The sequence below is a fragment of the Myotis myotis genome, unplaced genomic scaffold (assembly GCF_014108235.1).
Source record: "Myotis myotis isolate mMyoMyo1 unplaced genomic scaffold, mMyoMyo1.p scaffold_m19_p_1, whole genome shotgun sequence".
NCBI classification, from domain to species: Eukaryota; Metazoa; Chordata; class Mammalia; order Chiroptera; family Vespertilionidae; genus Myotis; species Myotis myotis.
Genome location: NW_023416313.1, coordinates 88590506 through 88615430, shown reverse-complemented (window position 1 = coordinate 88615430; position 24925 = coordinate 88590506). Strand labels below are relative to the sequence as shown.

The 24925-nt window shown below is 36.6% G+C and overlaps 1 protein-coding gene across 6 annotated transcripts in view; it reads left to right on the top strand.

The window, feature by feature from the left end:
- TET2 (tet methylcytosine dioxygenase 2) overlaps positions 1 to 24925 on the top strand; it is a 115758-nt gene that overhangs the window by 66427 nt on the left and 24406 nt on the right. For 3 of the 6 annotated variants that reach the window (XM_036344294.1, XM_036344283.1, XM_036344305.1), the window contains 4 exons: positions 9717 to 13159; positions 14814 to 14904; positions 16257 to 16350; positions 16970 to 17178. In XM_036344294.1, coding sequence (XP_036200187.1) covers positions 9763 to 13159; positions 14814 to 14904; positions 16257 to 16350; positions 16970 to 17178 — 3791 coding nt within the window. In that variant the 5' untranslated portion in view covers positions 9717 to 9762. Of the gene's footprint in view, positions 1 to 9716; positions 13160 to 13841; positions 14135 to 14813; positions 14905 to 16256; positions 16351 to 16969; positions 17179 to 17376; positions 18976 to 19002; positions 19641 to 24925 lie in introns of those variants that run through there. The other 3 variants (XM_036344313.1, XM_036344322.1, XM_036344330.1) reach the window with 3 other exon arrangements.

Sequence of the window (24925 nt, the reverse complement as noted above, 5' to 3'; positions counted from 1 at the left end):
TTACCCACTCATCTAATGAAGGGCACTTGTGCTGTTTCCAGATCTTAGTTATTGTACATTGTGCTACTGTGAACATAAGGATGGATATTTTATTTATTTATTTATTTATTTATTTATTTATTTATTTATTTCATTTTTTATTAAATTTATTGGGGTGACATTGGTTAATAAGATCATGCATATTATTTCTGATTGGTGTTTTGGGTTTCTCAGGATATATCCCTAGGAGTGGGAGCACTGAGTCAAAGGCAGTTCCATATTTAATATTTTGAGGAAACTCCATACTGTTCTCCACAGTGGCTGCACCAGTCTGCATTCCCACCAGCAGTGTACTAGGCTTCCCTTTTCTCCACATCTTCTCCAGTATTTGTCATTTGTTGATTTGTTGATGGTAGCCATTCTGACAGGTGTAAGGTGATACCTCATTATCGTTTTAATTTGGTGATCAGTGACTTTGAGCATTTTTTCATATATATCTTGGCCTTTGTATGTCCACTTTCAAGAAGTGCCTATTTAGGTCCTTTACCAATTTTTTAATTGCATGGTTTGTCTTCCTTTGTAAAGTTGTATGAGTACCCTACATATTTGGAGATTAACCCCTTATCAGATGTATCATTGCCAAATATGTTCTCCCATAAAGTGGGCTCTCTTTTCATTTTGTTGATGATTTCTTTTGCTGTGCAGAAGCTTTCTATTTTGATGTAGTCCCAATTTTTTATTTTGCCCTTAGTTTCCTTTGCCATTGGAGATGTATCTGCAAACATATTGCTACAAGAGATGTCTGAGATTTTGCTGCCTATGGTTTCGTCTAGGATTTTTATGGTTTCATGTTTTACATTTAAGTCTTTTATCCATTTTGACTTTATTCTTATGTTTGATGTAAGTTGGTGGTCTAGTCTCATTTTTTGCATGTGACCTGTCCGATATTCCCAAAACCATTTATTGAAAAAACTGTGTTGGCTCCATTTATATTCTTGCCTCCTATGTAAAATATTAATTGAGCATAATGGCTTGGGTTGATTTCTGGGGTCTCTGTTCCATTGATCTATATGTCTATCCTTGTGCCAGTACCAAGCAATTTTGAGAATAGTGGCTTTGTAGTATAAGTTGATACCTGGTATTGTGATCCCTTCAATTTTGTTCTTCTTTGTCAAGATTGCTGCAGCTATTTGAGATCTTTTTTGGTTCCATATAAATTTTTGGAGTATTTGTTCTAGATCAAATATGCCATTGGTAATTTAATAGGGATTGCATTGAATCTATAGATTGCTTTGGGTAGTGTGGACATTTTAGTGATATTAATTCTACCAATCCATGGACATGGTATATTCTTCCACTTGTTTATATCTTCCTCTATCTCTTTTTCAACATCCTATAGTTTTCCAAGTACAAGTCTTTTACCTCCTTGCTTAAGTTTATTCCTAAGTATCTTAAATTTTTTGTTGTAATGGTTAATGGGATTGTTTCTTTAGTTCGTCTTTCTGAGAATTCATTATTGGTGTATAAAAATGCCATCAATTTCTGAGTGTTAATTTTGTATCCTGCTGCATTGCTGAATTCGTTTATTAAATCTAGTAGTTTGTTTGGTGGGGTCTTTAGGGTTTTATATGGACAGTATCATGTCATCTGTGAATAATGAGAGTTTTACTTCCTCCTTTCTAATGCAGATGCCTTTTATGTTTTCTTCTTGTCTAATTGCTGTGGCTAGTACTTCCAGTACTATTTTGAATAAGTGCGGTGAAAGTGGACATCCCTGTCTTGTTCCTGTTCTTAGGGGAAATGGTTTTGGTTTTGCCCATGAGTATGATGTTGGCTGTAGTTTGTCATATATGGCTTTTATTATGTTGAGGTATGATCCCTCTATTCCCACTTTGTTGAGAGTTTTTATCAAAAATTGGTGTTGATTTTTCGAATGCTTTTTCTAGGTCTATTGATATGATCATGTGATTTTTGTCTTTCAGTTTCTTTATGTGATGTATCATGTTTATTGATTTATGAATATTATACCAGCCTTGCATTCCTGGAAGAAATCCCACTTAGTCATGTTGTGTGAACTTTTTAATATATTGCTGGACCTGATTTGCTAATATTTTGTTGAGGAGTTTAGCATCTGTGTTCATCAGGGATATTGGCCTATAATTCTCTTTGTAGTGTCTTTATCTGATTTTGGAATTAGGATAACGCCAGCCTTATAAAAAAAAAAAAATCCTTGTAAGTGTTCCTTCCTCTTAAATTTTTTGGAACAGTTTGGAATAGTTAATTCTTCTTTGAATGTTTAGTAAAACTCCCCATGAAGTCATCCAGATCCGGGCTTTTATTTACTGGGAGTTTTTTGATTACTGCTTCAATATCCTCAATTATTATTGGCCTATTCAGGTTTTCTGATTCTTCCTGATTCAGTTTTGGAAGATTGTAATTTTCTAAGAATTTGACCATTTCGTCCACATTGTCCAGCTTATTGGCATATAGTTGCTCATAATATTTTCTTACAAACCTTTGTATTATTGTGATGTCAGTTGTTACTTCACCGCATTTGTTTTCTGATTTTAATTACTTGGTTCCTCTCTCTTTGTTTCTTGATGAGTCTGGCTAAAGGTTTGTCAATCTTGTTTATCTTTTCAAAGAACCAGCTCTTGGTTTCAATAATCTTTTGTATTGTTTTTTAGTCTATATGTCATTTATTTCTGACTTAATCTTTATTATTTCCTTCCTTCTACTTACTCTGTTCTTTTCTTATTGTTCTCTTTCTAATTCTTTAAGTTGTAGGATTAAATAGTTTATTATTAATTTTTTTTTGTTTTTTGAGGTAGGCCTGTAGTGCTATGAACTTCCCTCTCAGGACTGCTTTTGCTGTGTCCAATATATTTTGGGTTGTTGTGTGTTCATTTTCATTTTTTTCCTGGATTTTTTTTGTGTGTTTTTTTCTTGATCTCATTATTGATAACCCATTCATTGTTTAATAATGTGCTATTTAGCCTCCATGTGTTTGACTGTTTGAGTGTTTTTATTGTAGTTGATTTCTGATTTCATTCCATTGTGATCTGAAAAGTTGCTTGATATGATTTCAAGTCTCTTGAACTTGTAGAGACTTGTTTTGTGTCCTATCATATGATCTATCTTTGAGAATGGTCCATGTGCACTTGAGAAGAATGTATATTCTGCAGCTTTGGGGTGAAATGTTCTATAAATGTCAATTAAATCCATATGATCCAGTGTGACATTTAGAGTCACTGTTCCCTTGTTAATTTTGTCTGGAAGATCTAATCAGTCAGCAGGCTGTTAAAGTCCCCTACTATGACTGTATTGCTATCTATCTCTCCCTTAAAGTCCTCCAGAAGTTTTATATATATATATATATATATATATATATATATATATATATATATATATATATATATTTAGGTACTCCTATATTGGTTGTGTATATGTTTACCAGAGTTATAGTCTCTTGTTGGATCATTCCTTCTAATATTATGTAGTGACCTTTATTGTCTCTTGTGATGGACTTCATTTTGATGTCTATTTTGTCAGATATGAGTATTACTATCCCAGCTTTCTTTTTATTTCCATTTGCATGGAAATGTTTTTCTATCCCTTCACTCTCATCCTATGTGAAGGTGGGTCTCTTGTAATATAGCATATATTTGGGTCATGTTTTCATATCCATTCAGCTACCCTGTCTTTTGATTGGAGCATTTAATCCATTTGTATTTAAGGTTATTATTGATAGGTAATTATTTAGTGCCATTTTCATTCTTTGTACCTATGTTTCTCTCACTACATTTCTTCTTCTCATTACAACAGTTCCTTTAGAATTTCTTGCAGTGCTGGTTTGGTGGTGATAAACTTCTTTAGCCATTTTTTTTTTGTCTTGGTCTCTGAGAAGCAAAAGCAATGTCACACAAAAATATGTATCTCTATATCAAAAAGTTACATTCATTAGGAAGACACTTGTTTAACTTTAGAAAAAGTTTTCTTCCCCCTAAATTTGTAAAAATAACCTATCAACTCTATTTTCACTGATTAGCAGGTAGATATCTACAATAATTGGAATTTTTTGTCTTATACATAAATTATTCAATATATAAGTTTGAAAAATACTTTGTATAAATAACTAATAATTACAGCATGAAAGCTTTTCTAATATTTCTGCAATGAGCAAAATGAACAGGTATGATTTCTCTTTTTTATTAAAAATAATGCTTGTCAATGTCAGCATGAAAACAATAGGTCATTTAAAGAGTGCTGTGCAAGTGGGTTAGTGGATCATACAATATCCTGGGGTATGTATACATACAAAGTGTGGTTTGGGACACATTGAAGTCAAAGAAAATAATTCTCTTTCTCCCTCTAAAAGGGCACTTGATTGGTTTAGAATTTCTGAATCGGATTCATCGGTTAATAACAAATAAGCTTCAAATAAAAAATTATCCTCATCCTAAAATGGAAAGGTTCATAATTTTTCTGCCCTCCCTGAGAAAGCTAAACATTTAACTTTCCATATCTAATAGTTGTGCTCACTAAAAGAATTGCTGTCACAGAATAGTTATGATAATTACTTTAAAGTAGTATTTTTAAATGGCTATTGAGTTTAAAACTCCATATTAAAATACATTCCATTGCCCAGCTGCTATGGCTCAGTTGATTGAGCATCATTCCATGCACCAACAGGTTGCCAGGTGGATTTCTGATCAGGGTACATGCCCGGGTTGCAGGCTCCATCCCAATAGGGGCTGTGCAGAAGGCAGCCGACTCATCGATTCTTCTATCTCCTTCTTCCTCTCTCTCTCTTGAAAAAAATAATTTCATTGAAAATCACCTTCATTTCTTCTTAGGAGCTAGTATGCTCATAAAAGATTTGCGAACTCCACCTGTTGTAATTCTGCCTTTGACATTTTAAAGAATGTCCAAATTATGTGGAATGGATCATAATAGAGAATAAAAATGCTTAAAATATTTTATATCTAGAAAAATAGGACAATCTACATCGTTTACAGAGCATGCAAATACCATATAGATCATAACATAAATGTGGGGCGGGCTGGGGGAAGGAGGGAGGCCCCGGCTGGCAGCTGGTGAATTGATTTTGCAGTTGTCAAAAGAAGACGTATTTTATTGTACTATTTGGAAAGCTAATTGATCTAATCTGGGCTTATTTCTATGCCCCTTAATTTTTGAAAGATGGCAGTACCTTGACTTTGGAGAATCCTCTCACATTTAATTAAAAAAATCAATTTTTATGATTCTAGAACAGCCGTGGGCAAACTATGGCCCGCGGGTTTGAAATGAATAAAACTAAAAAAAAAAAGACCGTACCCTTTTATGTAATGATGTTTACTTTGAATTTATATTAGTTCACACAAACACTCCATCCATGCTTTTGTTCCGGCCCTCCGGTCCAGTTTAAGAACCCATTGTGGCCCTCAAGTCAAAAAGTTTGCCCACCCCTGTTCTAGAACCTAGAATATTTTGCTAAGGTTATTGATGATTAAGAGTATTAGTCTAGCTTTGAGCTGTCCAATAAATTGCAGCATAAATCACATGTGGAATTTTAAAATTTTCAGTATGCACACTAAAATAAGTAAAAAGAAACTACTGAAATTAATGATATTTTACTTAATATATCCAAAATAATATACTGTATTTCAACATGTAATGAATAGTTTTTATTTGTATTAAATTTATTGGGGTGACATTGCTTTATAGGATCATATAGGTTTCAGGAGTAGATTCTTTGTTACAAGATCTATATATTTTACCAACCAAAGTCAAATGATAGTTTTAAAAATTGAGTTGTTTGTTTGTTTGTTTGTTTTGTTTGTTTTGTTTTTTTCCACACTAAGGTCTTTAAAATGCAGTATGCATTTACACTATAGTGCATCTCAATTTGGACTAACCACATTTCATTTCCTCAATAGCAATATGGGACTAGTGGCTATGCATTTATAGGCCATCTCTTAATTATTTAAAAACAAGGAGATCTCTTAGAAATGAAGACATCCCTTGGCTCTGTTTTTTCTTTTCTTTTGCCCTGTAGGAATTATGTAATTTTATTTATTAATTAACTAGAGGCCCAGTGCACAAAATTTGTGCACTGGTTGGGTCCCTAGCAGCTGCTGGCTGCCAGCTGCCAGCCGGGGCCTCCCTCCCTTCCCCCAGCCCGCCCCACCCCCCGGTTGAACTCCTGGTCAAGGGGATAATTTACATACTATGCTTTTATTATATAGGATACACATGAGTAAAAGTTACAGAAACAGCAAACAGTTCAAAGCAATCTTCCTCCCAGTGCTATTCTTCTAGCCTCCCCAATCCTTTTCCTGGAGGCAAAATATTATTACCAGTTTGTTGTATATTCTCCCAGAGCTGACTTTATTTTTTATTTTTTTTAATGTACATGTGTGGCATTCTTATACATACTGTTCTGAGCTTGCTTCATTTCATTTAATTAGTTGGAAATATTTCAATCTGAAAATATAGATTGTTTCCTTTTGCTATTGAAAAAGATTGTGCATACATCATTTAACATATATATGAGCATACTTGCTAGGTAAGTTCTTGAAACTAAAGGGTCAAAAAAAGTTCCTGTGATATTCTGTAGATGTTGCTAAATTGTCTTTCATTGTATTAGTATTAATTTTGACTCCCAAGAACCATACAAGAGAGTGTCTGTTTCACTACATGCTAGTCAACATAGTGTATTATCATACTTTTTTATCTTTTCCAATTTTTTAAAAAAGGAATCTTGTTAGTTTTAATTTGTACTTATTTTTATTAGTGATGCTGCATATTTTCTAAATATTTAAGAGCCATTTCATTTCATTTTCTGTGAACTGTCCACGTCCTTTGTTCATTTTTCTTTTGGATGGTTGGGGTTCTTGTCATTTTCTATGAGTTCTATATATTAAGAAAAGTTTTATGTGACTTTTAACTTTGTTTATGGGCTTATTTTTGCATGCATACATTTTACTGAACTTTCTAGTATGTTATGCCTTTGATATTTTGGGTCACAAATAACTTAGTCATTAGATAATTTTAGACAGTTTTCTTAGTCTGCTTTTAATTTAGGGGGTTCATATTCATATTTTAAATTCATCTAAAATTCATTTTCATATAGGATATCAGGGATAGATTAAACTTTATCATTTTTTTCAGACGGCTACCCAATTGTTTTAATATTTTTATTTGAAATGTCATCATTACCTCAAACCATATTTCTTTTTTATCTATTTCTGGACATTTTATTTCATTGGCCTTAATAGCACTCTGTCACCTATCAATGTATAAGTACAAGCTGTTTTAAGTATGATAGCTTTACTTGCTTTTAAATATCTCTTAAAGTGGCTACTGCCCTGTTCAGGCTCTATTATGGCTCTTTTTCAGGTTATTCCTGGCCATTCGATTTGTTTATCCCCCCCCCCCCCCACACACTAACTTTAGAATCAGCTTCTTTCATTCCTCAAAACCTTCTGCTAGCATTTTTATTTAGAGTACATTAAATGAATACTTTAATTTGACAATATAAAAGACCATATACCTTTCTACTTGTTTTAAACTTTTATTCCAATAGATTGTCCATGTTTCTTGTGAAGTATACTTCTGGTGTGTGTATGTATGTATATATATATATATATATATATATATATATATATATATATATATTCTATTACTGTATATTATTCCACTAACATTTCTGACTGGTTGTTGCTTTTATATGTCAAGGCTATTGATTTTTTTTCTTCAGCTACTTTACTGAATTCTGATCAATTCTAATAGTTTTTCAGTTGATTCTCTTGGTAGACCAGTGTACAATCTTATCATTTGCAAATAATGATAACTTTAGTGTTGCTTTCCAGTGTTAATATCTTATTTCTTCTTCTGTTTCATTTGTCTTGGTTAGTAAGCAACATAAGCAATGGGTTTTTTAATAGCCCAGAGGCAAAGTAATTTTGATTTTTTTAAAAAACTTACATTCTTTTTTTTTTAAATTTCTTTATTGGTTAAGGTATTACAAATGTGTCCTCATTTCTCATTAACCCCCAACCTCCCTCCCCCCCACTCATGCTCTCATCAACATTCTTAAAATATATGTAATGAGAAAAACTGTGGGAAAATAAGGCATAACTATATCATGAACAGGGCAGCATTTACTTTATCTAATGGATTATTTATATATTTTAGTGCCCATTTCTTCCTGTTCTTTCTATCATTTGGACTTTGAAATCTCCATCAGTATTGGTCTAAAAAATGTTTGAATGAATGAATGAATGAAGAAATAATCATAAGATGAGCACATTTGAAACTGATTGAATGCTTACTTTATACTAAGCACAAACATGAACAGAGTAGAGTATTCTTAAGGAGTTTACAGTCCAGTAAGAGAGTAGAATACAACTGAGTATGATATGTTTACTGTAGACCTTATGAAACATAATAGAATCAGTATAGAATTGGGAATGTTTAATCCTCTTGGGAAACCTAAAGAGGATTCCTAGGGAATGTGATATCTGAGATAGTTTTAGAGGAATGTAGAAGAGTCTCTGGGCAAATAGGGGGACTAAGAAGGTATTCTGGGCAGACAACAGTATCATAATATTTATAAGTTGTTGTTATAGTTGGACTATAAATTGTGAGAGGAAGTAGAAGGAGAGAAAAATAGAAACCTGCATATGAAAATACATTTATATTAGGCAAGAATTCTCAATAGAAGTGGGTGGCCAGGACTGTAGAAGAAAACATAGATTTACCTAGAAAGGGCATTTTATAAACTACACTTTTCATCCCTGACTGATCTGCTGGGATGTAAACACTAAAGGCAGTGTGCCTTATCTTTCAGGTGTGTTTGAGTAAACGAGTTTGAGAACTACTAATGCAAGTAGTATAAAGCCAGTAAACTATGTTAAGGAGGCTATGACATCAGATTTGCATTTTAGAACCTTCTCTCTGAGAACTATTTGAAGGAGCATTGGGGACTGGTGAGGACAGACTGGGCTAGGAGAGAAACCCTTTAAAAACTACTGCAATGGGTAATGAACCAAGATAATGTAAAGCTGGCTACCAAATATCAGTGAAGAAAATTCAAGGAATATATAGAAAATAGAATTGACAGCTTAGCTAGTGATTTGCTATGTAAGGCGCTAGAGAAGACAGAATGGAGGTAGTCTTTCTCCACTGTTCTTAGCATTTGGATACGAAGAATTATTGGGAAAGGAGTGGTTAATATTTACTAATGCAGTATGACCTTCCCACATGAGCTGGTGATTTTGATCATCTTCATTCTCTGTGACCATAACTATGGCAATGGCAATTGCTGGGAGGACAAGAGTAATCATTTTATTTTTAAATATATTTTATGATTTCAGAGAAGGAGGGAGAGGGAGAGAGAGAGAGATAGAAACATCTATGATGAGAGAGAATCATTGATTGGCTGCCTCATGCATGCGCTCTACCAAGTATCAATACTGCAACCTGGGCAACCCAGGCATGTGCTCTGACCAGTAATCAAACCCTGACCTTCTGGTTTATAGGTCGATGCTCAATCACTGAGCCATGCTGGCCGGGCAAGAGTAATCAGCTACTGGTCTTCCATGAAAATGAATATTACAATTTACTATGTCTAAGAATTCCAATACTATTAATGACATGCTAATTCTCTAAGATGCATTATTCAAGTCAGACATGTATTAATGCACTTTCATTTTTGTCTCTGTGCTCTTTAGAATTCACTCTGAGGGCAGCCTTGTGGATGGCCCCGAAGCAAGCCTGATGGAACAGGATAGAACCAACCATGTGGAGGGCAACAGACTAAGTCCATTCTTGACACCATCTCCTTCTCCCATCTGCCAGACAGAACCTCTGGCTATAAAGCTCCAGAATGGAAGCCCATTACCAGAGAGACCTTATCCAGAAGTGAATGGAGACACCAAGTGGCAATCTTTCAAAGGTCATTATGGAACACCCCATATGAAGGGCAGCCAGAATAGTCGTGTCAGCCCGGACTTTATACAAGAAGGCAGAGGGTATTCCCAGTGTTTGCAGAATGGAGGGATAAAACGCACAGTTAGTGAACCTTCTCTCTCTGGGCTCCATCAGAACAAGAAGTTGAAACAAGACCAAAAGGCCAATGGAGAAGGAAAGAACTTCGGGGAAAGACAAGAAAGAAATCCAGGCAAAGGCAGCAGTCAACCAAATGTCTCCGATATGAATGACAAGAGAGAATCTGTGAGCTCTGTGGCCCCAGAAAATGCAGTTAAAGATACCACCAGTTTTTCAACACACAACTCGAGTGGGTCTGAAAATGCAGAGCATCAGATTCTGAATGAGCAGGAGGGCAAAGATGCGAACTACCATGACAAAAACATTGTATTACTTCTTAAAAACAAGTCAGTGCTAATGCCTAATGGTGCTACAGTTTCTGCCTCTTCCATGGAAAACACACATGGTGAACTCCTGGAAAAAACACTGTCTCAATATTACCCAGATTGTGTTTCCATTGCGGTGCAGAAAACCACATCTCACATACATGCCATTAACAGTCCGGCTATTAATGAGTTGTCCTGTGAGATCACTCACCCGTTGTATACCTCAGGGCAGACCAATTTCCCACAGACCTCGAACTCTGAGCTGCCTCCAGAGCCAGCTGCAGTCATGACTGAGGCCTGTGACGCTGATAATGTCAGTAAACCAGCTGCAATGCTAGGTACCTGTTCCTTTCAGAAACCAGAACAACAAAAACCAGTTTTTGAGATATGCCCATCTCCTGCAGAAAACGGTAACATCCAAGGAACCACAAAGCTAGTGGCTGGTGAAGAATTCTGTTCAGGTTCCAGCAGCATTTTGCAAGCTCCTGGTGGCAGCTCTGAACGGTATTTCACGCAAAATGAAATGAATGGTGCTTACTTCAAGCAAACCTCAGTGTTCTCTAAGGATTCCTTTTCTGCCACTGTCACACCGCCACCATCACAGTTGCTTTTGTCTCCTCCTCTTCCAGAGGTTCCTCAGCTTCCTTCAGAAGGAAAAAGCACTCTGAGTGATGGTGTTGTGGAAGAACACCATCACTACCCCAACCAAAGTAACACAGCTCTTTTAAGGGAAGTGAAGATAGAGGGTGAACCAGAGGCACCACCGTCCCAGAGTCCTAACCCACCTACACATGTATCCATCCCCTCTCTGACACTTCCAGAAAGGCTTCAGAATAATTGTGTTAACAAGAATGACATACGGACTCCAGGGACAATGACTCTTCCATTGTGTCCTGAGAAAGCAAGACAAACACCAGAACATCCCAAGCATAATCCACCAACTCTCGGTAGCAGTGGAGGGCCACAGGACCACTGCCAGCAGCTGATGGGGCACAAAGAACAGGAGGTTCTGAAGGGTCAAGATAAGCAACAAACACTCGATCTTGTGCTCCCAACACAGCCCCATCTGAAACCAGGATGGATTGAATTGAAGGCCCCTCAATTTCCTCAAGCAGAATCCCATCTAAAATATAAAGCACCTCTGCGGTCAGTTCTTCAGTATCAGCCCAACTCCTCCAATCAAATGACCTCCAAACAATACACTGGAAATTCCAACATGCCTGGGGGGCTCCCAGGGCAAGCTGGCACCCAGAAAATGATGCAGCCAGAGCAGAGGCCACAAAGGTACCAACTTGAGATGAATCATGGGCAGTCTCAAGGTACAGTGGACCAGCATCTCCAGCTCCAAAAACCCTCACTCCAGGTGCACTTCTCCAAGACAGACCCTTCCCCTGAAGCTCACACGCAGTCACTGTGCACCCCTAGGTTTCATTTTCAACAGAGACCAGACTCCGAGCATAAGAAACTCATGCCCTCACCATTAAAGCAGCACTTGAATCAACAGGCTTCAGAGACGGAGCCCTTCTCAAACTCACATCTTTTGCAACACAAGTCTCATAATCAGGCAGCACAAACACAGACATCCCAGAATTCACATCTCCCTCAAAACCAGCAGCAACAGCAAAAATTACACATGGAGAATAAAGAACAAATGCCCCATACTTTTTCTCATCCCCAAGGCAACTGTGGTCAGCAAAGGGAAGGATCGTTCTTTAGCCAGATTAAAGTGGAAGAACGCTTTCATGGTGAAAATCAATATTCAAAATCAAGTGAGTTTCAGACTCATAATACCCAAATGGGATTGGAGCACATACAGAATATGAACAGTAGAAATTCCCCTTATGGTCATATCTTGAAGTCAAATGCAAGCAAAGTACAGATTTCTTGTTCAAACAACATTCACCCAGCTTCAAAGAATACAGAACAGACTTTACATCCTGAACATTTTTCCGGAAACAAGACCCCAAACTTGCATCACATGCAATATTTTCCAAATAATGTGACCACAAAACAAGATGGTCTTCACAGGTGCTTTCAAGAACAAGGACAGAAGCCTCCACAGGCTTCCGTTCTCCAGGGATATAAAAGTAAAAACCAAGATTTGTCCGGCCAACAAGCTGCACAACTCACTCAGCAAAGGTACCTGATGCACAACCAAGCAAACGCTTTCACTGTGCCTGAACAGGGAGGAAGTCACATTCAGACCCCTCCCCAGAAGGACATTCAAAAGCACGCTGCTCTGAGATGGCACCTCTTACAGAAGCAAGAGCAGCAGCAAAACCAACAACCCCAAACTGAGTCTTGCCACAATCAGGCACACAGGCCAATTAAGGTTGAACCTGGATCCAAGCCCCATGCCTGTATGCACCCCAAGTCAGCACAGCCAGAAAATAAAATGTGGAAAAAGATAACTAAGCAAGAGATTCCACCCCCGAGCTGTGATAATGTGCAGCAGAGGAGCATTCTTGAAACCATGGAGCAACACCTGAAGCAATTCCAGGTCAAATCACTATTTGACCATAAGGCTCTCACTCTCAAATCACAGAAGCAAGTCAAAGTTGAAATGTCAGGGCCAGTCACAGTTTTATCTAGACATACCAGTGCTGCAGAACTCGATAGCCACACCCCAGCTTTAGAGCAGCAGGCAACTCCTTCAGAAAAGACACCAACCAAAAGAACAGCTGGTTCTGTTCTCAATAATTTTTTAGAGTCACCTTCCAAATTACTAGATACGCCTATAAAAAATTTATTGGATACACCTGTCAAGACTCAATATGATTTCCCATCATGCAGATGTGTAGGTAAGTGCCAAAAATGTTCTGAGACATATGGTGTTTATCCAGAATTAGCAAATTCATCTTTAGATATGGGACTTTCTTTCTTTTTCCTTCCTTTTTTTTTTTTTTTTTTTTTTTTTTTGTCTGGCAGCAATTTTTAAAGGCTCATAAAAATCTGAAGCTTACATTTCTTGTCTTTGAATTACAAATGCTTGTGCTGTGCAAGAAAGAACTTCACTTACATTCAGTTTTTTTCAAAATATTAAAACAATTGTGCATGCTCATTTTTCTCTGTATTCAAACCCTTTAAAATATAAAGCTATCTGCTATAGAGTAATTAATCTATTTGTCTTTATAAATAATTTTTTGGAGAGACAGCTAGGCAGTAAAAACATCTATTAAAATGAGAAAAATAACTGTCATATGCAAACTAGTGTAGAAGCTTTTAATATTTTTTAATTTGGGGTTGAAGGTATTAGTTTTACAAGGCTAATTTCTATAAGGGAGAAATTACCTTCAGTCTTGTTGAGTTGTAATGCTTGAAGTTCTGAATATTCATGAAGTTGCCCTTTCTCCATTTATATACTTGAAATATTGTGTGATTTATATTCATTTTGATTCTATTTTCTCTTTAAAGTTTTATCTTTTTTATAAATATATGTAATTTCCTATTTTTGAAACAAACACCTTTTTGTTAAAATTCAAGATACGTGACAGGTCTGTTGGAATAAGGAAACATTTTGCTGATGGATGCAGATTTTATACATATATGTGGATATCTTAATAATAGCTATACAGCTTGGGTACAGTAGAAGACATTTGAAAAAACATGTCAAACTAATGTGGCTAGTGGTCCACCCACCCCATGTTATTCCTCTTATGATGGGACACCCTGCATCTTATAGGCGATGAGGGAGGATGCCTACTGTCCCTTTGTGTGTGGTCAGGATTAGGTTGCCTCACTGGGCTAAGTGCCACACATGTCATAGGTAATATTAGGTAAGTTATAACCACCTTCACTCCCTTCTCCCATCACCCTAACCCTTTTCTCCCCCACATCCCATCTTTGACAGGAGCCTCTTCCTTTTACCTGACCCACTCCAGTATTTTTTCACTTCAAAAATTGTTCTAAAGTATGTACAAATATGGGTCTGGAGTCAATGTTTTTAATTTCAAAACAGAGTGATAAAATGTTGTGGGGAGACAAGAGGAGAAAAAGGTATCTTGACAATAAACTGAGAAATCACCTAGGAGTGAGATAAGCTAGGAAATTATATTCTAATCTTTTAACATCCAAGTAGCAGGCAGAATTCCAGTTAGCTATAAAAACTTTTTTTAGCGTACAAAACCAATTGTATTTGATATTACATATAATATATTATAATCCCCACACTTTTTCTTGTTTGGTTCCATGCATTTGGTATAAAATAATTTCTTAGTCCATATCTGAAATATAATTTAATACATTTTTATCCAACAGCCAACATATGCATATACTTAATTATTTCACACATTTTCTAATAAATGACTCCCTTAATTTACTCATTTGGGGGAAAAAAAATGTGTAAAGTCACATTTAGGGCCCTTAATGTGCAGTTGGGGGATAAGCTTTGTGGATGTAGCCTTTATATTTAGTACAATTGAGGTCTAAAATAATAATCTTCTATTATCTCAACAGAGCAAATTATTGAAAAAGATGAAGGTCCTTTTTATACCCATCTAGGAGCAGGTCCTAATGTGGCAGCTATTAGAGAAATCATGGAAGAAAGGTAATTAACGCAAAGGCACAGGGCAGAGTAACGTTTATCTTTTTGTATATGTCAGACTTTTCCAGCTTACACACACACAAAGCAGTAAACAATCGTAAATTGAGTAATTACTAGTAGGCTTAGCTATTCGAGGGTTGCCAATCCTGCACACTGTGCTATTCACCAGGGAGTCACAATATTTGACAGGACCAAGAGTCTGCGGGCTGGCACAGGCTGCCCACTTTGACATGGGTGCCAGAAAACCCAGGCATGAGCAAGAATCATCCTGCTTGCCAGGCATAAGGGTGCTGGCACGAGCTGCAGTGAGAGGCCCCACTGTGGCTCTCCCACTGGGCGATAAAGTGTCAAAGAGGAAGAGGGGGGACGTGTGGTTTAAGAAAGGAACCCGTTGAGTTAAATTCACCTAGAATTGTAAAGGCATAGTCCTAAGGAAGCTGTCCCCAGTCTGAGCAAAGGGCAAGTGTGATATACTGAATAGAAATAGAGACATTCTATTTATAGTTGCATTTTCTTTTTTTACTGCCAGTCACAGGTATGCAAGTACTTACCTGAATCTACAGTTACTCCTGCATGTAGAAGACTCTTAAGAGCGAGATACTCAATGCAGAGAGACATTCATATAGGTATCCACAGCTCTTGAGCTGTTACTATGCTAGGATGCCTTTTCTCTAAGAGGTAGGCAGTGTTATCATTGAAATACATTAGGAGACATGCTGGGCAGCAAGGACATACTTTGCATCATTCTTGCCCCATTTCCAAATTAGCATGTAGAAATTTACTAATCATTTCATGGCCCCCTTTTTATTTATTAACAAGTAGTAAGTAGTACCTTGGTCAGAAGGAAAGATATAATCAATTTCTAGAACTATCCTATATTCTCAGTATTGCTGGATACTAGTTATTTGCCAGCTTCCTTTTTAAAAATGTGAGATTCTTTGAGGAACAGTTATAACTAAAATCTATTATGATTCCCTATGTTTAAAATAGCTAAATTTAGTTAAGGACAAAAATCAAATAGTATATATCTTAGAAGACTGAATTTAGCAAACTTAAAAAAGTCTTGTGCTTTGTGAAATTATGTATAAAACTAAGTTTTCCCATTATTTTCACCTAACATATAATTTTGAAATAGTTCATTACAATTATCAGTATATTCTTATACTGAAGAAAAACAAGGCTTAAAGTCTATTATCTAGTTTGCTTGGCATAAACTTTAAAAAAATAAATAAACCATTTATTTCTCAGGATGTGGTAATAGAGTAAAATTACACTCAGATGTTCAATATTTTGGGTATCTTTTAGGCCCATTTGCTAATTTTATGTGTGTGTGTGTTTCTGTGGATTTCTTTAAGGTTTGGACAGAAGGGTAAAGCTATTAGGATTGAAAGAGTCATCTATACTGGTAAAGAAGGCAAAAGTTCTCAGGGATGTCCTATTGCCAAATGGGTAAGTGTGACTTGACAGGGCCTTTGGTCTTCAGTTCTGGGCATTTTCATTCATTAAATTTAACCCTGAAAAAGTTATGTTAACTCAGATCAAAGAGTTATTTATACCAGCTAAAAGGAATATTGCTTATATTTATTTTATCATGCGTTATCTCTTAAGGAAAAGACAGATTAGTTTTATAATCATATGCTAACCATATTTAATTGAAAGAATTGAATGGTGAGAAGGAGGTCCATTCAAGCACCTGCTACAAGTATAATTCTTCCTTTAAATACCTTCACGTCATTTATGAAAACCTTGATCTTTATGAAAAAGACCTGCCTGTCTTCCCTCTAGCTCTGGCTTTAATTCAGGGAGCGTTGCCCCAACTCTGCTGGGTATACAGTAGTCAGCTAAACATTGAGCAGTTTTTCACCTCTCCCAGTTCTGACCCCAGGGTAAACCCCCACTTTGTACATGGGCTACAAAAGGCAAGTTGTAGGGGGTGGTAAATGTTGCCCTGTGACCCAGACGTGAGAAAATATGCATACATAAATCAATGCTGACATCTGCTGCAAGTGACCCTTGTCTTGTTTTGGTTGGGGTGGGGGGTGTTGGGGTGGAATGGTGACCCGCACAGGTGGTGCGCAGAAGCAGCAGCGAAGAGAAGCTACTGTGTTTGGTGCGGGAGCGAGCTGGCCATACCTGTGAGGCTGCAGTGATTGTGATTCTGATCCTGGTGTGGGAAGGCATCCCCCTGACTCTGGCTGACAAACTCTACTCGGAGCTCACCGAGACGCTGAGGAAGTACGGCACGCTCACCAACCGGCGGTGTGCCCTGAACGAAGAGTAAGTGAAGCCAGGGCCTCTTCTCTCTTCCCACGGATAGCAAAGCCTGATCGTTGGTTGGAGGGAAGAGAGTTGAACCTGCATTTTCACATTTTTAAAATGGGGCTCAAAATGCCTGCTTCACAGTCATGCAATAGGAGGTTGTGTTTGCTAACATGGACAGTGTAAGATGATTTCATTCATATTTTGTACCTTCAGATAACATAGCCATTAGTTAGGACCAGCTTGCTAAGTGTCTGTACCTGCATTAACTCAATCGCACCATAAACTTGAAAATACTTGTCTATCTACTTGCTGCAAATGACAACTCGCTTGTGTGCCTGGCCATCACATGAGTAAGTATTGACATCACTTTTAAGTGGCAGTACTTGGAACAAAAGACGTTTGCTGAGAAACTTGGGGATTCCCAGGTGAAGGACCGTCATTGTATATGTAGCAAAACAAAACACAAGACCTGTAGTAGAAGTTTTAGAGAACCAATCCAATTTTGGCTTCCATTTAATCTAGTTCATTATTTCCACAATAGTAATCAAAATTGCTTCCATTTCTTCTATGTCTAAATCTTCAAGAATTTAGTGTCCATAGGATATGCATTTTTTCCAGGAATATATAAATATTTGGAATAGAAGAACAGGGTTTGCACTTAAATATATTTAGCGCATCCAAGTGTTAGTATGGTTTTTTGTTTACATTCCTGTTTGTTTTCAACTCCCTCCACTTGCAGGAGAAATCTTTATTTTTTTAATTATTCCTCTACTATGCCATTCCTGTATAACATTCAAAGACTATAGGATAATTCACTATGCTACACTGAAATCATAGCATACTTAGTTTACTTACAATTGATTCTAAGGTAATTTTGATTTTTCATTTCTTCCTTTAGGCTCCTTTCCTCTATATCCACCAAACTGCAAAATAGTTTACTGAGCTTATGCAAATACTATATTGCTCATTGCAACAACCCATTGCTAACCAAATTTTTTTTGCTATTAGTCTAACTGGTATGGTTTTACTAATTTTATCTTAAAATAGGTTCTCTCTCTGGGTCATGAGGGAGTGCAAATCAACTATAAATAATCTGCTTAAGAAAGTTATTTTTTTTTGTACATGAAATTGTTGCTTGACTTTCTATGGTAGTTGTCATCCAAAAATGTCATGGTATGCACCTCACTGCCATAAATCTACATGTGGTGGAAGGTCAAAGTTGCTGATTTCAGAACACATGACAACTTACAATGGACTGCTTTAGGTGTAACATACTATTCAGCTTACCCCAACTTCCCTGTTCCTCGTTTAAAAATGTACTTTAGGTGCCTGGAATCAAAAAGGAAATGAAAGTTAAGACACCTTGAGCTAATTGTTGGTGATAGCATTTTTCTCAGAAATTCATTAATACTGCCTTGTATTTTTAAAGCAGACTTCCTCCTAGACTTGATGGCTTGAACTTCTATACCAGTGAAGAATTTGTTTAAATTTATTGAAGTATCATGCAACTATATTTGTAATTGATTTAAGTTTCATTAATATTATACATCTCTGGTATTTTTATATATTTAGTGCATCTAAGTGTTGTATATTTTGTTAAAGTTTTTCTTTAATTTCTATAAATGCCATTGCCTGAAGTGGAGTCAGACATTCTATATGAAGAACTCTCCTAAAATGTATTATTTTGCATTTGGAAACCAGAACAATAATTGGGCGAGGGTCTAAGAAAAGTTATAATTGGTCTTAATAGGAGGTAATTACAAAATTATTAAAACATGTACTTCAAATAGTAAGACATTTTAAAGGCCAATCTGTAAACTTTTGCTTATCTTTGTTTAGTATTTCAAGGTGAAGATGAGTAACTATTTAGATGAAATTTTCACTTTGGGCTATTCTCCAAATAGTAATTCTCCAAAACACTGTACTTGAGAAACATGATTAAAATAGACTCTTCACAACAGAGACTTCACTCAGATACACTTTATAAGTTTCTTCTACCCCATAAAATAAATTTTATGTTTGGCAGAAGTTAAAGTTATGATTCTTTGCCGAGAACATAGGATAATATCACATTGGAGCTGCTGACCCAGCTTAATGTTCAAAGCTGTGTGAGCCTCGTCGCTGAGTTCTTACAAATCCCAGTGCCCACAAGCACCATCACCACCCACTGTGAGTCCAGGAAGGGACGCGGCGCGCTTTCAGTGGGACAGTCAGAAACGGACTTTTACATCCTCGGAGCCAAAGCAGCTGTTCCTCCTTTAAAGATTCCCCTTTGAGATTTCCATTTTATGACTAACCCTAACCAATATGTTTTTGGCAAGTTAGTGTTGTGGGAGTGTACCTGTCATCATAAGAAAGTCAAAGCCAGAAATGCTTTCTGCCAGGCTAGGTGATGTTAAACTTGTAAAGAAATTTGCTGTTACAGACTGGCAGCTGTCAGAGGGGCGGGAGTAAGGGGGATGGGTGAAAAAGGCGAAGGGATTCAGAAAACAAAACAAGCCTCATAGACAGACAACAGTATGGCGATTATCAGAGGGAAATGGGGGTGGGAGGAGGGAGAAGAGGGTATGGGGGGATAAATGGTGGTGGAAGGAGAGTTGATTTGGGGTGGTGAACACACAATATACAGATGATGAATTACAGAATTACACACCTGAAACCTATATAATTTTATTAACCAGTGTCACCCCAATACATTCAATTGACAAAAAAGTAACTGCAATTACAGAAATGTACATTAAATGGAGGCGGCATGTAGTGGAACAAATCCCTATGGGCCCATCACACAGCTTCAACATTTATCACCATTTTATCAACACCATTTCACACATTTTCACCACACAGCCTACTCCCATCCCCACCCCCCACTCGTGTTTTAATGCAGAACACAGTTACCATATTCCCTCACCTATGTACATTGCAGTATTGCAGTGTGTATGTCTAACAGATAACTTATTTTACAAAGCCTAGTCACAGTGTCATATCAATCACCTTAAAATTTATGGTTTAATGTTCAGACCATGTTCAAATTCCTGAATTGGATCCTGTTCCCCCCCTCCAAAAAAAATATTAAAAGTGAAAAGATACTGAGAAAAGATAAGTCCCCACCTTGCATTTGATTGATGCTTTTGAGTAGAGTAGTCCCAGTTCGTGTCTGTTATCTAGCGTAAGTGTTAATAGAACTTTCATTCTCAGAAGTGTCCCATTTTGGAAGATAAGTTGTATGATTCACAAGCCTCTGTTTATTTATAATAGTCTCCTTCTCTTTTTTTTTTATGAACTTATTTGTAATAGAAACTATGTGATTTGCTCTGTAAAATTTCCCATATTCTGGATTTGGCTCATTCGACAGTTGTTTCATTGAATGTGTTCTCTGTCCCTATATCTTCTGTACACTGGTAATCTGACATACATATATGTGTATATTGGAAAAAATGCTTCATAAATGGTAATGAAATAATCTTAGTTTTTCTTATCTACCAGGTGGGACGTACATCTGCTTCGATTCGTTTATAGTATTTTTAGGAGTGTTCAGTTAGTTCAGGATTGTCAGCTTGATTCATCCACCCTGAAGTTTCCCTGAAAACTTTCACCAAATGATTTAATGCATCCATTATCATTTCCTCTTTCCAATTCGAGTTTGAAAATTGATATTTTTCTTATTCTCTGATGTATAAATGTCAGTGTTATATGCATCTAATTTATCTTTGCTAGTTTTTCCATACTTGCATAAGTTTAAATATCCAGATGGTAAATCAAAAGGTTGAGAATGTTTTTAAAAATCTGTTATATAGATGAATTATTTTTATTACAGTTGCTCTACTGATTTATAATTTAACCATGAGCCAAACACTGTGTAATATTAAAGGGAAGACAGTATGTGTTAATTCTAACAATATTTGAAAGATCCCTATAGAAATAAAAATTCCTTTTAGTAGCCACTTCAAGTAGGAAATCACCTTAAAGCCATTCCAACTTGTTATATAGGGATGTTTTTTGTTTGTTTCTTTGTTTGTTTTTTTATATTGACTTTCTTCTTTTATTCTTTTTGTCAGTTTTTTTAAGAAAAACAATTTTAAATATAGTAATGGTACGTGCAATAAACCTTAATACTTCAAGAAAATCTTAAATATAATGTTACATGCAGTAAGCATTAATATCTCAAGAAAAAATGATTTTAAATATGATAGTTACATGCAATAAACACCAACTATTCAATAAAAAGTTCTCACATATAATATTACATGCAATATACATTAATATTTCAAGAATAAAAATATTTTAAGTATAATATTACCAAAACTGTACAAACATAGTATGATATCACAAAAGTTGTAGGAAATACTAAAAATCTGCAAATAACAAGATTACTTCTATTATATTCTAGAATATTTTTCCCCCTCTGGCTCTATTTTTGTTATCAGCTTATGTTGTGCATTATATTCCAAAAATGAGTGAGATCATACAATATTTATCTTTCTCCGACTTGCTTACTTCACTGAGCATGATGCTTTTAAAATCTATTTTGTCGGATATGAGTATTGCTACTCCAGCTCTTTTTTTTTTTCCATTTGCATGGAAAGAATTTTTCCATCCCTTCACTTTCATCCTGTGTGTGTCTTTTGTTTTGAGGTGGGTCTCTTGTAGACAGCATGTAGTTGGGTCATGTTTTTTTATCCATTCAGCTACCCTACCTTTTCATTGGAGCATTTAATCCAGTTACATTTAGGGTTATTATTGAGAGGTACTTAATTTTAGCCATTTTAATTCTGAATGGCTAGGTTTCTCTCTCTGTTTCTTCTTTTCAACAATCCCTTATAGCAATCCCTTTAGCTTTTTCTGTAATGCTGGCTTGATGGTGATGAACTCTTTTAGCCTTTTTTTTTTTTTTAATCTGGGAAGCTCTTTATTTGACCGTCTATTTTGAATGATTGCCCTGCTGGATATAGTAATCTTGGTCTCAGATCCTTGCTTTCCATTACCTTGAGTACTTCATGCCATTCCCTTCTGGCCTGTAGAGTTTCTGATGAGAAATCAGGTGTCAGCCTGATGGGAGCTCCTTTGTAGGTAACAGTTTTCTTTTTCTCTTGTTGCTTTTAAGATTCTCTCTTTGTGTTTAATTTTTGGAATTTTAATTATGATGTGTCTGGGTGTGGGTCTGTTTGGGTTCTTCTTATTTGGGATCTCTGTGCCTCCTGAACTTGTGTGACTTTTTCCTTTATTAGGTTAGGGAAGTTTTCTACCATTATTTCTTCAAACACCTTCTCTATTCCTTTCTCCCTTTCTGCCTCTTCTGGCACACCTACTATTCTAAAATTGTTACGTTTCACATTGTCCCACAGCTCCCTTAAGCTGTCATCCTGTTTTTTAATTGTTTTTTCTTTTTGGTTCTCTAATTGAGTGATACTTTTAACTCTGTCTTCTAATTCACTGATTCAATTCTCAGCTTCCCCTAATCTGCTGTGTATTCCTTCCGATGTGTTCTTTATTTGTGTTATGTCATTCTTAATGTCAGGCTGTTCTTTTTTCATAGTTTCTATATCTTTTTTCATACTGTTGAGCATTTTTTTAACATCATTACTCTGAACTCTGTTTCAGGTAAATTTCTTATCTCTGCTTCATTTAACTCTTCTAGAGAATTCACTAGTTTTTTCATTCGGGGTTGTTTCTTTGTTTCCTCATTTTGGTTGTGTTTGGGTTTGTGACTATGTTTTAGGTAGATCCTCTGTACCTCTCAATCTCTAGTGCAGGACAGTGTTAAAGGCTGTTTCTGACTTAGATCAGGCAAAGACTCAAAGCCTCCAGAGATCGCCTCTGTCTACAGACTAATAGGATTCCAACTTGAATTGCTGCCAGGCAATTGTCCTCAGGTGTGGAGAGAGTTTTTTCAACAGGATGGGGCAGTTGCTTCTGCCTGGAGGCTAATTGTTACTTTTAATCTCTTACGTTGCCTCAGGGCAAGGTATTTTCCAATAGGGTGTGTCAACTGTCTTCCCTTCCCCCCCCCCCCCCGCCAAGGCAGATGTCTATGTGGGAAAGATGTCCTCCACTGTGTGAGGGAATGACTCAGCCCAGGAAACTTGGGGTGTCTGCCTTCTGAGCTCTATCCCCCAAGTCCCCAGTCCTGCGTTCTTCTCTCACAGCTCCAGTCCACTTCACCCTCCCTCTGCCAGAGCACAAGGTGGGTGGCTCCCCAGGGAATTTTTGTGCATTGGCCCTTTAAGAGGGTGTTTGAACTTTCAGCTGCCACTCCCTAGCAGACAACACCCCACTGCTTTTCACAGCTAGATGTTATGTGGGTGCCCTTCTCAGTTTGGTGCTCTCTGCTGGGGAGCCCATTTTTTTTGATAAGTTATCAGCTGTTGGTACATCGGCTTATTGAAACTCTCTTGTACCTGATGAGTTAACTTTTCTTTCTTACCGCTTTCAAGATTCTTTCTCTCTTTGGCTTTTAACAGTTTTATTTCACTTTTAGGTGTGGAGCACTTTGAGTTTGCAATTTGGAGTTGGTTGAGCTTCTTTAATGTGTAGCTTAATGCTGTTCATCAAATTTTGGGATTTTTTTGGCCACTTTTATTCAAACAGTATCTGTGCTAGATTCTGTCTTACTCTCCCTTCCACAGGTCTCTGAGGCTCTATTTACTTTCATTCTTTTTCTCAGATTGAATCATCTCAATTAACATATCTTTAACTTCTCTCCCCACTACTTTTTCTTCCTGCTGCTCAAGTCTGTTGAAGGGCTCTAATGGCTTTTTTATTTGTTATTGTACTTTTCCGTTCCAGAGTCGCTGCTTTTCTCCTTATTGTAGTTTCTCTCTCTTTTATCTCATTTATTTAATAAAGCATTGTTTTTCTACTTTTAGTTCTTTAAGCATGGTTTCCTTCAGATCTTTTAACAGACTTGAATAGTAATTCAAAGTCTGTCTAGTAGTCTTACATCTAGACTTCATCAGTGACAGCTTCTGTTGACTGCTTTTATTCCTCTATATTGATCCTACTTTCTTGTCTTTTTGTATGTTTCATAATAGTTTGTTAGAAAAAGACCTTTTTAAGTAATATAATGTAGTAACTTTGGAAATTAGGTTCTCTTCCCACCTGAGGATTTGTTATTGTTATTGGTGCTGTTCTTGTTTATTTGTTAGTTTAGTGATTTTTCTGAGCTGTTTCTGTAAAATCTGTATTCTCTCTTATAGGCAGCCATGGAAGTATATGGTTGGCTTAATAATCAACTAATGGTTAGACAGAGATGTCCTAAGGTGCCTAAAAGCAGTAAGTCTCCCACTCATTGCCAAGGGGCATGCCTTCATCATTCAGCCAGGCAGTTTATAGCTCTAAGCATGTACTTAACTTTCTGGTTCCCATGAACATTTTGGGACTTTTTAAAGCCTCCCATGTACATCTCATTTCAAAGCTTTTAAGTTAGCTGTTTCCCCCCGTCAACTGTTACCCGCCACCTCAGGCAGCCACAATATTCAACAATTGCCTCTGACTGTTTTTAGCAAACACCTGTGGGAGGAAAGTCTGTGCACACTAGGTGAATTCAAAGTCAGATCAAATGAAGAAGACATCCTTATGAGTGGAGTCTTCTAGAGAATTACCAAATAGATAAAATGATGACACTTATCTGGGAATGGGGCTGTGGGTGATATGCAACCTAATTCTGCTGCCTCTCGTTGTTGCCAGGGTGATTTTCACCATAAATGAGGGTTTTCAAGACTGCTGTGGAGGTCAGGGTAGAATGGGAATAGAGAAAGTTAAAATA